General features: G+C 33.6%; 1 protein-coding gene across 1 annotated transcript; it reads right to left on the bottom strand.

The window, feature by feature from the left end:
• Positions 1-206: 206 nt before the first annotated feature.
• LOC130441224 (uncharacterized) lies at positions 207-15,292 on the bottom strand. The gene is made up of 3 exons (XM_056774804.1): positions 15,250-15,292; positions 4,564-4,637; positions 207-483 (listed from the first exon to the last, which is right to left on the bottom strand). The coding sequence occupies exons 1-3, from the start codon at positions 15,262-15,264 to the stop codon at positions 207-209; spliced, it is 366 nt and encodes a 121-aa protein (XP_056630782.1). The 5' UTR covers positions 15,265-15,292.
• Between the last annotated feature and the right edge of the window lie 357 nt (positions 15,293-15,649).

The raw sequence follows: 15,649 nt of genomic DNA on the forward strand, positions 1-15,649 counted from the left end.
GCCAATTTTACTGAGGTATTTTATGAGACGACTGTTTGCACAGGTTTCAAGAACTTTACCTATGGATAATAACAGCGAAATGGGTCTAAAATTACTGGGGTCATGTAAAGTTGGTAATTATGTATGAATTGACACTAAAACAAGACAAACTGTGTACTAAACATTTAATAACAAACTTAACAATAAATTAAGTACATTCACAATGTTTACTTGATTTTGCTTGAATTTTTTCGTTTCTTTATTTCTTTAGGATAATGTGGGGCGTGCTTTTTTAATATATTATGTTCATCATCGTATGGAGAATGATTGTGTATTCCAATTTCTTCCTCATGTAAAGGCGGATAAACAGGATCATCTTTGTGAACTTCTATCGGAACAAGCTTTTCTTTCTCATGATAGTGGTAGTGATGTTCAGGTACTTTGATAATCTTTGTACGGTAGATGGTTCTAATTTTTTGTGGTACGTGAATCCGGTGATGTACACTAAAAAAACAGGAAAATAATTTCATAGAATACGAATACTACTCATTTCAACTAGGATGAGTGCTGATGAAAAGTTCCAGAAAGTGGGCAAACCTGTTTAAGTGGGAATTTGACTATGCTTGAGCTTAGTAAAGAACTCACTTCTCTTACGGGTCCGTGTAAAGATAATTTGTAAATGAGACGAAGGAGTTCCAAAATTTTGATCAAACAACTTTTTTGACTGTAATACATTTCCCACGACACAAAAAATGTCATAAAAATGAAATATTTTGGAAAAATGTGGACAAACAAATAGAGGAGACGAACAATTTCCAGAAAAGCTTCCGGTCATGGGTATAACGATGAAATAATAAATTCATTTTTGGAAATTAGTGTCATGAAAATATTATAAAATAGTAACAGAAAATGTGCATTTTCACTTGGAAAAATTATACATTCTGCATCAAGTAGTCATACATATTCGGGCAACAATGTAAATTGTTTGTAAACATGTTAGCTAAAATCTTACTGGACTATTGTGGCTAGTTAATGTCGACAGGTAATACCACAATTGCGGAAATATCAACAGATTCTGATTTTTGGCATGCTGTTAAATATGATACAACTTTGTGCTGTATACGTGAAGCTAGTAAAATAGACAAATTTTTCAGAAAGTTCAGAGTATGAGGTGGCTCTAGCTGCCAAAGATGTTCATCTTCTGTTTCACATGCTTCTAGGTATAATGGTCCGTATTTTCTTACACTTCGAGAGAATATAGATGGAGGCTCTGTTATCTACACAGTAAAATCTACAGGTTGCATTCTCTGCTAAGCCTAGCACCTTCATTCATTCGAAGATTGTTTCTACTTAGCTTGATACATTCAATAGATCTTCTGTAACTGATTCAATGGAATAATTGAGGTCTAATGAATATTTTATCCGCCTCTAATTCAGCTAGTCTGTCTACTAATCCATTCCTCTACACTCAAGTTTATCCGAGAATCTATTGGGACGTAATTTTATCCTTCTTACAAAACTCGCCCAACTTGTTCAGACATTACCAGACCAGCAAGGCCTATGGCTCCAATGATTGCTAGGTTATCGGACAAGATGACGATCTCCTATTTTCAATAACTCATTTGTAAGTTGAAGTAGTCACAATTCTCAATAGCATTTCCATATTCCTACATGAAAAATACTCAATGTATTGCACCAGCTCCCTCAGTGTTCGGTTCTGGGTCCGTACACCCTGTTTCAGTTAGTTATGTCTGCTGTTTTGGAGCCATTCGTATGCCTTTTAATGGCACTTCTATTTATTTCAACAACTTATCTTTTTTCCGGTTTCGGTTTATCTCCGCTCTGAACGTTCTAAGTGAAAAGTTCTTTGCGACGCTTTCCAATAATATATGACGTTTGAATATTTATAATTACTTCTAGTGGAGCTGTTGGGCATACTCTCATTGATCCACGGTTGTATGTATACAGGGAAGTCTTTGTACCATCGAGAGATTGATTCTCGTTGTGCTTAAATCAGTTGTGGTGCTCTAGACCACTACCCCAAACGTGATGATTGGTCCTACTATCGCCATATCAATCAACGGCAGGATCTGTTTCTTTGTTGCTTATCTCATTTTTTCTATTCTACGGGTATTTAGTATCTGAGACAAGTTTCAAATATTTTCCTCCTGTTTTCCACTCAATGGCTTGATTGATGAGCTAGAGACTTAGATTTTTTCCTTCTGAAAGTAATTAGTCTTGTTCGGGTAGTTATGAGTTCCACCTATTGTCACCACAGTCTTGTATAATTGAGTGCTCCTTGAACTATGTTACAGAGTGAATTCTCAACACTCCACTTCACATTCTCATAACTCTACTCAATCTTTTTTAAAGTATGTAGTATTCGCTAGTATTCAAGTCTTGAGATTCAAAAATTGATTATTTCTTACCAAAAGCTATAAATTATGTTTTTAATCATCTTCCTTACCAAACATTGGCTAAAATATTGTAAACGTGTAAATCAATTCGAGGTTCAAAATGAAGAGCTCTTCTTTTTTTATACTCTGTCGTCTATGCACCAGTGTAGGGAACCTGCCATTCCATAGCCTGGCCCCTCGCACTGTGTGTCAGTTGCGATACGTATTACTTTGCACTTTCGTGATATTTTAGAGTATCTTGGAACCTATTCAATTTTTGTTTACCTTAAAACAGTGGCATTATCTTATATAGAAAAATATATATTGACTTATTTAGTAAAATGTACCATTTTGGTGTTATTAGACAAAAATTGAAAAAATTTCGCAAATCAGTGTTTTTTCGGATACCATGCACTTAGAACTACACTATTGTTACTATCCGACTATAATATTATGGACTATAATCTGATAATATCAACGGCAAAGACAAAATCAATGGTTACTTCCAAGACACCGATCATATGTAAGCTTGTGGCGGATAACAAAATAATACACCAGGAAATGAAATTTAAATATCTGGGAATCGAAATATCTGGACACGGGGACGTGCAGAAGAAAGTAAGAAATCAAGCTATAAGAGCCTCAAGAGCAGCAGTATACCTAAATGACACAATTTGGCGAAATAAATACATTCGATCTGAAGCAAATGCCCGCATATAGAAGACCGCAATCAGACCTGTATTATTCTATGCAGCAGAGACCCGACCTGAGACCTCTAAAACGAAACGAATATTGGAGACTACAGAAATGAAAATAGTTCGAAGAATAGCGGGAAGAACACTAATACATAGAGAAAGGAGTGAAAACATAAGACGAACATGCGGGATATATAACATCAATAACTGGGTACTGGAAAGATAAAATGGAATCAGCACATTGACCACATGACGAAAGAACGAATTGTGAAAATATCAAGGGACAAATCACCAGCAGTGTTCTACAGTTTGCAAAAATAGTAGTTAGTGTATATATGTATTTCGTAGTGAGTTTTGTTGATATCCTGTAGGTAATAATGACATACCGCATTCCTAGATATGGTTTCATCAGTTTGAAATACCAGCTGCATTTGTGGAGGCACCATGAATGGTCAATAGTTAGTGAAGAGAGGGCATCAAAGTTTTGCCAATCTGGGTAACGAAATATTGTTTCATAGATAGATAAATCAACATTCCGCCTTATGAGATTTGGAGCTGAGAAAAGCCTCGCACAATGTATGTTTTCATACCATATCCAGGCGAAAACCTTCTTTCGGGTATTTCTTCTGCGATGGACTAACTGATACTTCTTATCTTAATACTCTATAGGTATAACTATTCCCGAAATTTAAAGATGAACCAATAAGATTTTTTCAAAAATATTGTGCACCGTCTTACTGCCATGACGAAATAGGCGATTGAATCTTTTTTTAAAACACTCACGGTCACCATATCTGATATTGTGTTATTTTTATTTCAGAAGAAATATTAATTAAAACAGCTATTTCTTTTCTATATTTGATCAAATTGTAAGTAGGTGAGACAAAAAGTCATCCGAAATTCCTATTTCCTAATAATAACGAAAACACCGGTCTGACGTACAACGGACGGAGTAGCGCTCGACGAAAAGTTAAAATTTCTATTTCTTTTATCAATTAAAATCCAAATACGATCACTGCATTCCGCGGTTACTACTACTAAACAATAACAAATAGACATCATTGAACGCAGCGTTGTCCTGGCGGCATTTACGAAAATTACGTATTCTTTTCGGACAATCCTCTTTCCGATCTAGCTTTCTCGCACTCAAATCAACATAATCAATCATTTTCTAATCATAGTTTTTGTGTTTATTTAATGTGTGCTTGTTTTGTCTATTTAATAATAAATGGCTAATTCCTGATATTTTATTGGTGAAAGGTGAGAAACTTCCAAATCTATTTATTTCATATAAGAAACCGAAGTATTAACATATGATCACCAGCATGTGACCAGGAATTGATTGATTGTTCCTGTTTGTACGAAGTCTCTACGCAAGAACAGAGCATAAAATTGATTCATGTAGAACATAAACTTGAAGAACGAATATTATAGATAATAACGGTGTTAACTGACCTTATAAGAATAGAAAATACACATTGTCTCTTACTTACTGATGGTGAGTGTTGCCAGGTATTGGTGCTGAATTAATAACTTGGACAAACAGAAATATCATCAAGAATTTAACCTGAAAATAATATAAGTGTGTAATGGTAGTATGAAAATAAGTAACATACAATAAAAAACTTAATTCAGTTTTTTCATCAATTATAAGTGGTTGTCATCTAATGAAATAGCTTTTCTGTAAGTAAAAATTTAGGGTTAGGAAACAGAAAAACGTCGCTAGGAACAAAATCCGGTGAAATCGGTGGGTGGTCAACCAATTTGAAGTGCAACTCGTAAATTTTAGCCATGTCGATCATCAAAGTGTGATAGGGTGCGTTGACCTTATGGAAAAAAAGATGCGGTTGCTTTTTACATTTTCTCCCTTCATTTTATCGTACGATGATGCATAATATTTTCCTGTTATTACCTCACTTTTTTTACGATTGTATCTGAGCACAATCCCACAACTATCACAAAAACTGGTCATTATCACATCTCTAGCCGATGAAACTAGCTTTGCTTTTTTCGAGCCGGTTTGCTCTTCGTAATTCACTGTTCAACTTTTTTCTGGCGCATTTTTCCACAAAAAATGCGCTATAACGTTTTGTTTGTCTGTCTGTCTGTAGCATGTAGTGAGATCGCTGATTTTTCTCATACGCAATCCCTCAACAACTTACGAATGTGCAAATTGTTCGAAAGCAACTTATAACATCGATTAAATATCTACAAGCTACAACTAACGCAAACACAATAATCGATAGAGTCTGCAAAATTCAATGCTGAAAAAATTACAACTTCTATTTATTAATCATATTTTTTATTTCATAAACCAATTATTATGAAAATTGTCAAGAAATAATGGAGACATGAAATTTTTAATATTTCCCTTGTTCGATTTTTCATGAAAACTTCCTTTTATAAATTGGAATTTTTGTTAATAGTTACTGATTGCTAATGTTAAAAAATGCGCTATAGTGTCTCGCGCCGAGAATACCACGACTATATTACTTGTTTTTGTTTTAGGGTGTAGTGGCGCACTCAGGTTCATCTATAATCTTAAATCGACGTAAAAATTCCTCACATTTTGTTAGAGTCCCTTCAATGAGGCCTGAAAAATATCTATTCGAATACGATTTTGGATGAAAGTTATCAAACGCGGCACGCAACACAGCGAAAGCTTATTTACACATGTATATATGGTGAATACTTCTAAATGTTTTTGATTTTAGGTCTTTTCTGTTTCAAACTAACTAACTAACCTAACCTAAGCAATTTTATAATTATTTTGAATCTTTACCAAAAATTCACTTATTCTTAGAGAAAATAATTTTTTCTATCAACTTTTGTTCAATATTTTATATAAAAATGAACATTTGTTCATTTTGGAAAATCTTGGATGTTCCTGATGGATTTCTGGTTTGTCTTAATGATATTAATTAATATTATAGTTATTTCTTTTCACTGAAATATTTTATGTTGTTTTTCATAAATTTGAAAATTTTGAATTTCAAAAATTTAAACATATATGGGATTTCCCATTTAAAACCAACACATGTCAAAATTTGTGCCTTGAGATACTGATTTGTTTTCACCGACATTTAAAATTAATACGTGATAAATTCCTGCACCTTTTGTATATTGCACCTCTAATCATCTCCTTTAGTAAGGAGATAAATATAATAAACGACCCTGTACGTACTTGTTATATTTTTTTCTGTAATATTTGTTTTTGTCTTTCATCTGTTGATTTATATTATTCTTTATAAGTTTATATACCTATATGGAATAGAGACATAGATAGACTTGTATCTATAACAATTACAGTGGATTTCTTGATTAAGGTTTGGCAGATATATTGGTCCTTCTTTATTCACATCAACTCAAGAGAAAAAAATTCGTCCTTCAGTAAAAAGCCGCGATAAGGAGATGAGGATGATGATTTAAGGAAAGCAATGGATCCTGATTATTAAAAGTGACAATGTATTATGAGATTCGCAAGAATACATTGTGACGAACCGAGGGTGCCCCTTTTTGTTGGAATGAAGTGCTGAATTTATTTGATTCATCTAAAATCAGATATTTCTGGATAAAATTGGCAATTTTATTAAGACAGTTTTTGCGTCAAGCCACTTAGTATGTAAGATGCAAGAGAGACCAAATAAATTAGACAAGAATAACTCAAAAAATCAAATATGTATGGTCATTACAAAATAGAAATAGAAAGCTAAATTTGTATTAGTACATTAGTACATATCGTACTTGGTATCTGAACCACCAAGAGCTCACTTTGGTTCTCTCAAACTTCATCACAATCAGTATCATCAACATTCCAATCATCTAGATAAATAATAGGATAATTTTGCGGACAAAGGTATTGGCTCCAACTTTTATAAGTATATTTGGTGAGCCTTGTCAATTCGTTTCCTTCCGATTAGACCAGAAACGCTATCTTATTGTTGTTTCCATAGATGTTGAGCTGTTTCCTGGAGCCACCACTGCCCTACCAGAAGGAGCTGAGCTGAAGAAATGGGAAAGGTGGAGTTAAAATGCTCGCTTCTGTCTCTATCCTGTCTTTAAAATCTCAGCCCATATATCTCTCACATACGAAGCGTGTATTGGAATGTGAATGTTCTGTTAAGCAACGGTGAATTTTGCCGCTAAATGAAACCTCCGAGCCTGGTTTTAACCTATTTTCCATATTTTTTGCGTTTCTGTCGGAATGTAGACCGCGTCGTGTTGTTTTAGAAATAGACAAAAGTTATTGTTAATAGTAAGAAAATAAGAAGAAATGCTTACCAATATTATACAGCTCATATACAATATTCTCAAATGGGAACCTAACTATATTCGCATTAGAAATTGAGAATTACTCTTAATAAACATAAAGCACTCTAGATTAGGTGCATAACATAATATTTCAGCTAATTTTTCGAGTGAAGAATATCTATTTTTAAGAAAAAATTATTAGTGAACTGTTTTGTATACATCGGAGTAGAATAACTAAATCCAAGAAGCAAATAGAAGCAAATGAAAGTTTCCAAATGAATTATTTTTAACGGCCGGGAAAGTGAAGGTAAAAGAATTATACGAACACTTGTAATTATCTATAGAATTATAAAGCGAAGAAGAAAATATATTGAATACGTATGACAATGGCCTGCACTGACAGTTACGACGCATTTATGAAAACTTTAGGAAATATGAATGAACTTTCACAACAATAGTTACAAAACGATGGAAACTGGAATAGAAATTATACAATGTATATCTAAAGATTGTCTCAAAGTTCATTGTTCCAAAACGATACACACATGTACATTGTGATTGCCTGCAATGCATGATGGTTGCTCGTCTACCGTTTTGAATAAAACTATGTCGCAAATTAGGGATTGCTCAATTTAACATTTTGAAAACCGTGACAACTGTTTTTCATGCATTCTTAAGCTATCCAACATAGTTCTTATATTCACAATTGCAGACTTTTTTTAACGAAATAAGGAAAGAGAAGATAACTATATCCAATAGTCCCTTTGGACTTGATTGAGATGCGTCAAAATGCAAAATTTTGATGTTCAACCAATTAATAACGTGAAAATCAATATTTCAACCCCAGATCACTAACTATTCATCTCTCATACTTCGCATACTCTTCACGTTTTGTAGTTAGGTAAGTTCCTCTCACCCACGCTCAGTATTCTTCCTGATTGCACCTATTAGTGGCTCACAACGGGCAGGTGAGAACCACGTACTCTCATTGCCTCGCACGCACATTGTGTCAAGCGATACAGTCACCAAGTAATCTTATTTCTTTTTCTAATCGACTTCTTACCAATTATATGTTAAATAGATTGCTTGTACTATTATTTCGTTGAACAAAATTTAGGTAAAATGTTTTATTGCAATCTTTTCTAAGGTTTTTTATTTTCCTTATAGATTGAAATTTATTTTTAGATTTATTTGAAAGAAGCAGCTAAGTGCCGAGTTCAGCTTCAGCAACAGCCGCAGGAGCTTGGCCATTCACAGAAAAAGCGGTTATAAATGGTTTTCTAGACCTCGCAATCCACGAGCAAAAACATAGTACCAGGAGATGTAGCTGTGGCTAAAGAAATTACAGACCCCATTTCTAATAAAATGATCAATGAGATCGTTACTTATACTAATACAGAGTTTGCCATCAAAAAGTCTAAGTACCTACCGGAGAATATACTAACTCGCATAGTTCCGCTAACGAAGTAAACGCTTTACTGGATCGCTATATAAGGCAACCATTCGGTTACCAGAACACTAATTGACTACAAAAGTAGTGCGAGTACTTTCAAAGCGTGCCTGAATACAGAAAGATTTGATTTTTATTGAAATGCTTTCGTGATTCACGATAAGACAGCAAGAACACAGCGAAGAGCCTCTGACAAGTTGGCTCCATTTAGACAAATCTGGGAAGCATACATTGATGAACAGCTCGTTTGGTTCATAGGACGCTGTCTATTTAAGATGTATATACCCAACAATGTGTGCAATACCATTCCATACTTGGACAACGGAGCCAATCTCGCAACAAAACCACTTATGAGCTATTTAGATTACTGAACTGAAATGTAAAAGCAGATGATTGGTTCATATCCAAACCTCTTACATCTAAAATGCTGCAGCCTCCGTATAAATCAACAGTTTTTGGTATTTTGCGAAGCAATAAACGGAATATACCCCAAGAGCTGCAAAATTTTAGAGCACGGAAAGTTGGCACTATGCCCGTGGTCCCTAACCCAAGTCTAACAAGGTTGTATACCTTTTATCTACCATCCATGATCAACTTTCCATCAATGATAGTACCAAGAAGCCAGAAATTATTCAATTCTATAATTCTACAAAAGGCGCTCTGGATTTCGTGATCAAATGTGCTCAGGCATGAATAGTGGTCGCAAAATAAATAGATAGCTGCTATGCTTGTTTTATAATACTTTGAACATTAGTGTCATAAACTCGTATGCTGTTTATGTATCCAACATGATCAGAGAACGTAAGAAAACGGTAGACGCGGAATGTAAAGATTTGTTTGTGATTTGCCGATTTGTCTAGTTCTTTAAAACTTATACTATAATAATGTGAGTATCGTTTTTTGCGATTGGTTTCAAGTTAATAAATACCAAGAGGTTTTGTGAAAATTAATACAAAAAGAAGATATAATTAAAAGCAAGAGGTAGGCTGTTACCAAGTACTTCTGTACAAAATAGTATTGTTAGGGGTGAACAGAGTAAGCAATATAATGATTTTTTCAATTAATACTCACATCATTTTTAGCATGAATATCATAAGTAAATTTTCTTGCGTAGCTTTTCCTCTACTTAAAATAGTTTTTTTATGATAATATTTATAAAATTTTATCTTTGTATGAATAACTAAAAAATCTCTTGATTTTTATTGAGTAAAACACATTATGCATAAAATCATACACACTCTATTATAGTATATTGTTATTTAGTTTAAATTATCACAACGACTGCTCGAGAAGATGTCAAAAAATCTGCTTACTAGTCATCTGTACAATGTATTATGCGTTACGCTAGACTGTATTAATCTAACTTTCCCAGGAAAATAAGCCGGGACTATAACGTAAGTCAACGTGGGTCATGTCAAGAGTGCTTCAAGGTTATTCAACTTGTCGACCTCAAAATAATTTTTTGCATAATTACTAAAAAATGTTATATTAGTTTACATTATCATTATTTAAACTATGTTAACATAATCGGATATAAAGTATGACGCCCGAGTCAAGGGTGTTGCATCTCCCTATAGTTTATTTCAGAAGTGTATAGAGTAATAAAATCTCATTAGGTATGCAAAGGGACCACAAATGGACCCAACGAATATTCAAGCCAATTTCATAGTTTGGCATTGATTTCATTGTAATTTTTTTTTATCTAGTGCAGGTAGTACCACCCGGGTTGGGGTCAATAATGTGTCAAAGGCGTGCTGATGGGATACTCGTAAAAAGGAAAGAATTTTATTTTAAAAGAATAAAAATTAGGCATTATGTTGGTACACTTATTTTTTTATTGAACATTATACAAAAAATACATTATACAGAAATTAAATTTTAAAAAATCATAATATTCTTTGTCATCTGAGGAACTGTCATCTCCTCTTGACGTTATAATTAACGGGTCGACGATCCGATCGATCAATAGTCAAGATCCCACATTTTCTTCTCTTCTTTAATGACATGCTGGACTGCTTTTCGCCAGTTCTCTGGTGTCACCTCCTTAATGGCTTGATCAAACAGTAGCTTATATAAGTTCTACAGGATTTAGTTCGCAATGATATGGCGATGTGCGCAGCACAGTTATACCTACTATGTTTTTCTCCTATATCTTCCACGGCGTATTTCATAAAACGATGTTTGTGTGAATTTGCTATAGCTAATAGCTCTTTTTTATCAAATTATTACCAAATTCAATACTTTTGGTGGTTAACCAGTCAATAAATTCTTGTTTTCTTCAAGATGAAGTTGGAGTCTTCTCTATGCGTCGAGAATGATAAATTGCATTATCCATAACTACTACCGAAGCAGCCAGAAAATATTTTATCATTTCACCAAAATAGTCTTCAAAAACATCCGAATCCATGTCCTCGTGGTAATCTCCCGTATGGCAGAACTGAAAGGTTAGCAAACCTTCTTTCAAAAATCCCTCTTTGCTTCCAATATGGACGATTATGAGTATTTTCCCTTTACCTGAAGGCACCTTAAAACTCGTTGACAGGCTTTCCATGAAAGCGAGCACTGGTTATATTTTTGTCTTACCACTGTTTTGGTACAGTATAACCTTCATTAATCCACGTCTCATCAAGATAAAAGATTTTCTTCTGCTCCATTCTGTAATTCTGTACTGCTTTATACTTCTTAAGTATTTTCTACTCCAGCAAACAATTTCATCGCTTTCCAGTAAAAGTGCTTTACGGTTATACTTTTCTCATGCAAAATTCAAATTTCTCAAATTGTTCCATAAAAGTTTTTTAGTTATCAACGGAATACTATCATCCTGGCCAAATGCCATCAAAATCTTATCTATAGAGGATATTTCTTTTTTAAAATGAAAGGGGTCTTCGAATTACACTTTTGGTGTCTTCATCAAGGACTTTTACTGTTCTGCCTGGACTTTTCTTGGGAGGTTCCACTTGGCCTGTTATCTTTCTCCCCCGCAATAATTTAAAAACGGTGAACTTTCCAACTCCAGTTATTCGGAAACATCGGTCGACAGATTCTTGTACAGTAAATGTCGGGTAATCGTATTTTATGCAAGTTTTTCATTCACTGATAGTAGAGAATTATTGGAACATCTTTTCGTTGGTGTAAATTTCGCCATTTCATTACTAGTCTTATAATACTGTGAATACTATTTACGGCTTAACAGCAAATACTGATGCGTTAAACTAAACAAATATACCAAAAATTTTGGGCAAGGCACCATTGCCCTTACGGCGCATGGTTAAGCCAATTTTGTAATAAGGCTGGAATTAGGCAGAGGCACTAATAGAAGGTTAATCGGTACCTGTTAAACGCAAAACGTAACTGTATAATCAACTACGTAAGTAATCCCTACACAATGTTTCAAGACCTACACATATGGCCGACACCGAAATTGAGCCGAACTGGATGGAATTCCTGTCTACAACAACTTGGAAGAAGAAATATAAAGTAATGGGGATATGAATCGACGATGATACGTTGATGAACGTAGAAAAGACATAGTACAAGTGTTTAAGAGAGAATATACAACTAGAAAACTAGAAATTTTGCGAGATGTTAAAACTATAAATCTCTAGGAATTATTTTTGACAAAAAAGGACAGATGAAATAAAGTGTAGAATAAACAGAGCAAGTACAATAACTTAATCACTTAATGGAATACTGTGGAATACTGAAACAGGAAAACAACGAAAACTGAGAATCTACAATGTTTATGAGTACGTTGCTGTATGGATCGCAAACGTAGAGAATAAGCAGCTAGAGAGGAAAATAAAAGCCATGGAAATGTACGCCTTAAGAAGAGAAAATGGAACGTCAAAGTTAGATCGGCACAAGAAACGAGCAATTGAAACTAAAAGAAACAATTATAGATTTATTGAGGAAAGCAGTTTATTTGGTATGAACACGTGCTGAAAAAGGGGGGGAGATAGCAATAGCCACCTCTGAATAAACCTTAATGACAATTATACAGTGCTTTTCAGATAAAAGTATCCACCTTTAATAACTTTTGTAATACTGGTATTTAGAAAAAATCCAAAAACACGTCAATTTATGTTGGAAGGGGCAAGCATTATTGCTCATTTAAACTTACTGGAAAAGCCACCCCCTCACCCCTAGCAGCATCCCCTTTATTTTTTTAAATTACTTTTCATATTTTTTATGTAAAATTTGGATACTCCTCTTTGAGCTGATTTCAAAAATGTATAATACTTGTAGGTTAAACTGGTTAGTTTATGAGATAAACAATTTTTCTTTTAAGAGCACAAATTTTACTTATTATTTACTTTCACCTTATTTGCCTGTACTAAAATGGGTTGTACAACAGTTCAAACTCTTTAATCTTTTTAACTGTGCTATTTATTCTACTTAAAAAATCCAAACAACAAAAAACTCTACTTTTTATTAAAGTTTGACATTGTCAACTAGAATTTGTAGTCACTATTGATAGTGTAATTTGATACATTATTTATTTTGTTTCTCTGAAATGGTTTACTCTTTGCAAGAAAGAATTGAAATTGTAGGTTTATACTACCAAAATAATAATTGTGCAAGAGCTGCTGCTAGAATATTTAACGAATTACATGACGGAAGACATGCAACTCATAAGTTTGTAATTCAACTGATGGAGAAATTTACCACAACAGGGTCTGTTTGCAATAAAGTGCATAAGTGAGAGGGACTCGTAAATAACGAAGCAATCCAAGTGGCAATTTTAGGGCAAGTCAGCTTAGAGGCTCAACAACCTCAATCGTTGTCAACAATAAGTAGAGCGATCGATGTTTCATCTTCTACAGTTTTCCGTTCAGTTCTAGATAAATTCAAGTACCACCCATACAAAGTTAAGTTGGTGCACGAGTTGAATGAAGATGATTTTGATCGTCGTCTAGAGTTTTGCGAATCAATGACGCAAATTATCAATAACAATCCACAATTGTTAAACAATATTTGCTTTTCTGATGAATGCTCATGGTCATTAAATGGCTTAGTAAGTAGGCATAATTGTAGATATTGGGCTGAAAGTGATCCACATATTATGCGTGAATTCCATACACAACATCCCCAAAAGTTAAACGTTTGGTGTGGTATCCTAGGTGACCACATTGTCGGACCTTTCTTCATCAACGGAAATTTAAATGGTGAATCATATCTTGAGTTACTCAGGGAAGGGGTTGATCCACGTATTACAACAATAATAGAAAATGATGATAACCTTTCCGAAGATTTACTGGTATTTCAACAAGACGGAGCTCCCCCACACTATGCTATGCCTGTCCGACAATTTTTAAACGAAACATTCCCCACTCGTTGGATAGGTAGAAGGGGGCAGATGATGGAGTGGCCACCTAGGTCATCGGATTTAACACCCCTAGACTTCTTTTTATGGGAGTGTTTAAAAACAAAAGTTTATGCTACCCAACCAGAATCTCTGGATGATTTACGAGAGAGGATAGAAAATGAATGTCGACAATTAAATCCAGCCGTATTAAGCAATGTCAGAGAGGCATTTCAAAATAGATTATACCATTGTATGGAAGTGAATGGTACTTATTTTGAACACTTATTGTAACTTCATAATAAATAGCACAGTTAAAAAGATTAAAGAGTTTGAACTGTTGTACAACCCATTTTAGTACAGGCAAATAAGGTGAAACTAAATAATAAGTAAAATTTGTGCTCTTAAAAGAAAAATTGTTTATCTCATAAACTAACCACTTTAACCTACAAGTATTATACATTTTTGAAATCAGCTCAAAGAGGAGTATCCAAATTTTACATAAAAATATGAAAAGTAATTTAAAAAAATAAAGGGGATGCTGCTAGGGGTGAGGGGGTGGCTTTTCCAGTAAGTTTAAATAAGCCATAATGCTTGCCCCTTCCAACATAAATTGACGTGTTTTTGGATTTTTTCTAAATACCAGTATTACAAAAGTTATTAAAGGTGGATACTTTTATCTGAAAAGCACTGTATACTGATGTATCATTTTTCTATAGTTTCAATAGTAAATTATGTCAGTATGATCCATCTAAATACCTTTCTAATGATATGCCTCACATGATTTATTTATAAATGAACATTTGGAGAACTGGTAGGTGGTATCATTCTTAGAAAAAAAAATAATAAGAGTTTCAGCATTTCCTCAACTCTTATAATTATTAAATATCAGGGTATTTATTTTTCTGTGGACCCTACTGTATATCTGGCTGATTAGTTTCTGATCTAGAACTGATAGAAAAATCTGGTGATATTTTTGAAAAAAGTTTATTTAACAGTGTAGGTTTTTAGGCTTTTACAAAACAAAATCAAACTTGTTACATGTATAACTTTTTCAGTTTAAAAAATTGCATAATTTATTATTTTATTTATGTTGTTTTTATTTGATTCGAAACGTTGAATGCCTTATATACAAACATAAATATCTGCTGACATAATAGTGAAATGTATACTTACGTCAACCAGTTTCATGTTGAATTTCCACTGTGAATACAAGAAGTTGAAAAGATAATGACACTGAATTTACGTATATACCATCTGGATATTTATATACATCAAATGATGAAAGTGGGGTGATCACAACAGTTAAATTTTATCAGGTATATTATGATCTGAGTTAATAGACGATAAAAAGTTAAATTTTTAACACGCGAATAATATAACTTTTATTATAATTATATTAGAAAGTCCTAAATCACATTATGCTATGAAATTTTGGTGATTGATGTACGTTTACCTTTTGAAACAAAATATTTGAAATGTCTTGCCAGTAATATCAGTGGTGTGGTGTATTATATATGTTACAGTAAAAATGATAAATCGGTGATAATATAAAATTACCAGTGAATTTGGTAAA

Source organism: Diorhabda sublineata, chromosome 3 (assembly GCF_026230105.1).
Source record: "Diorhabda sublineata isolate icDioSubl1.1 chromosome 3, icDioSubl1.1, whole genome shotgun sequence".
NCBI classification, from domain to species: Eukaryota; Metazoa; Arthropoda; class Insecta; order Coleoptera; family Chrysomelidae; genus Diorhabda; species Diorhabda sublineata.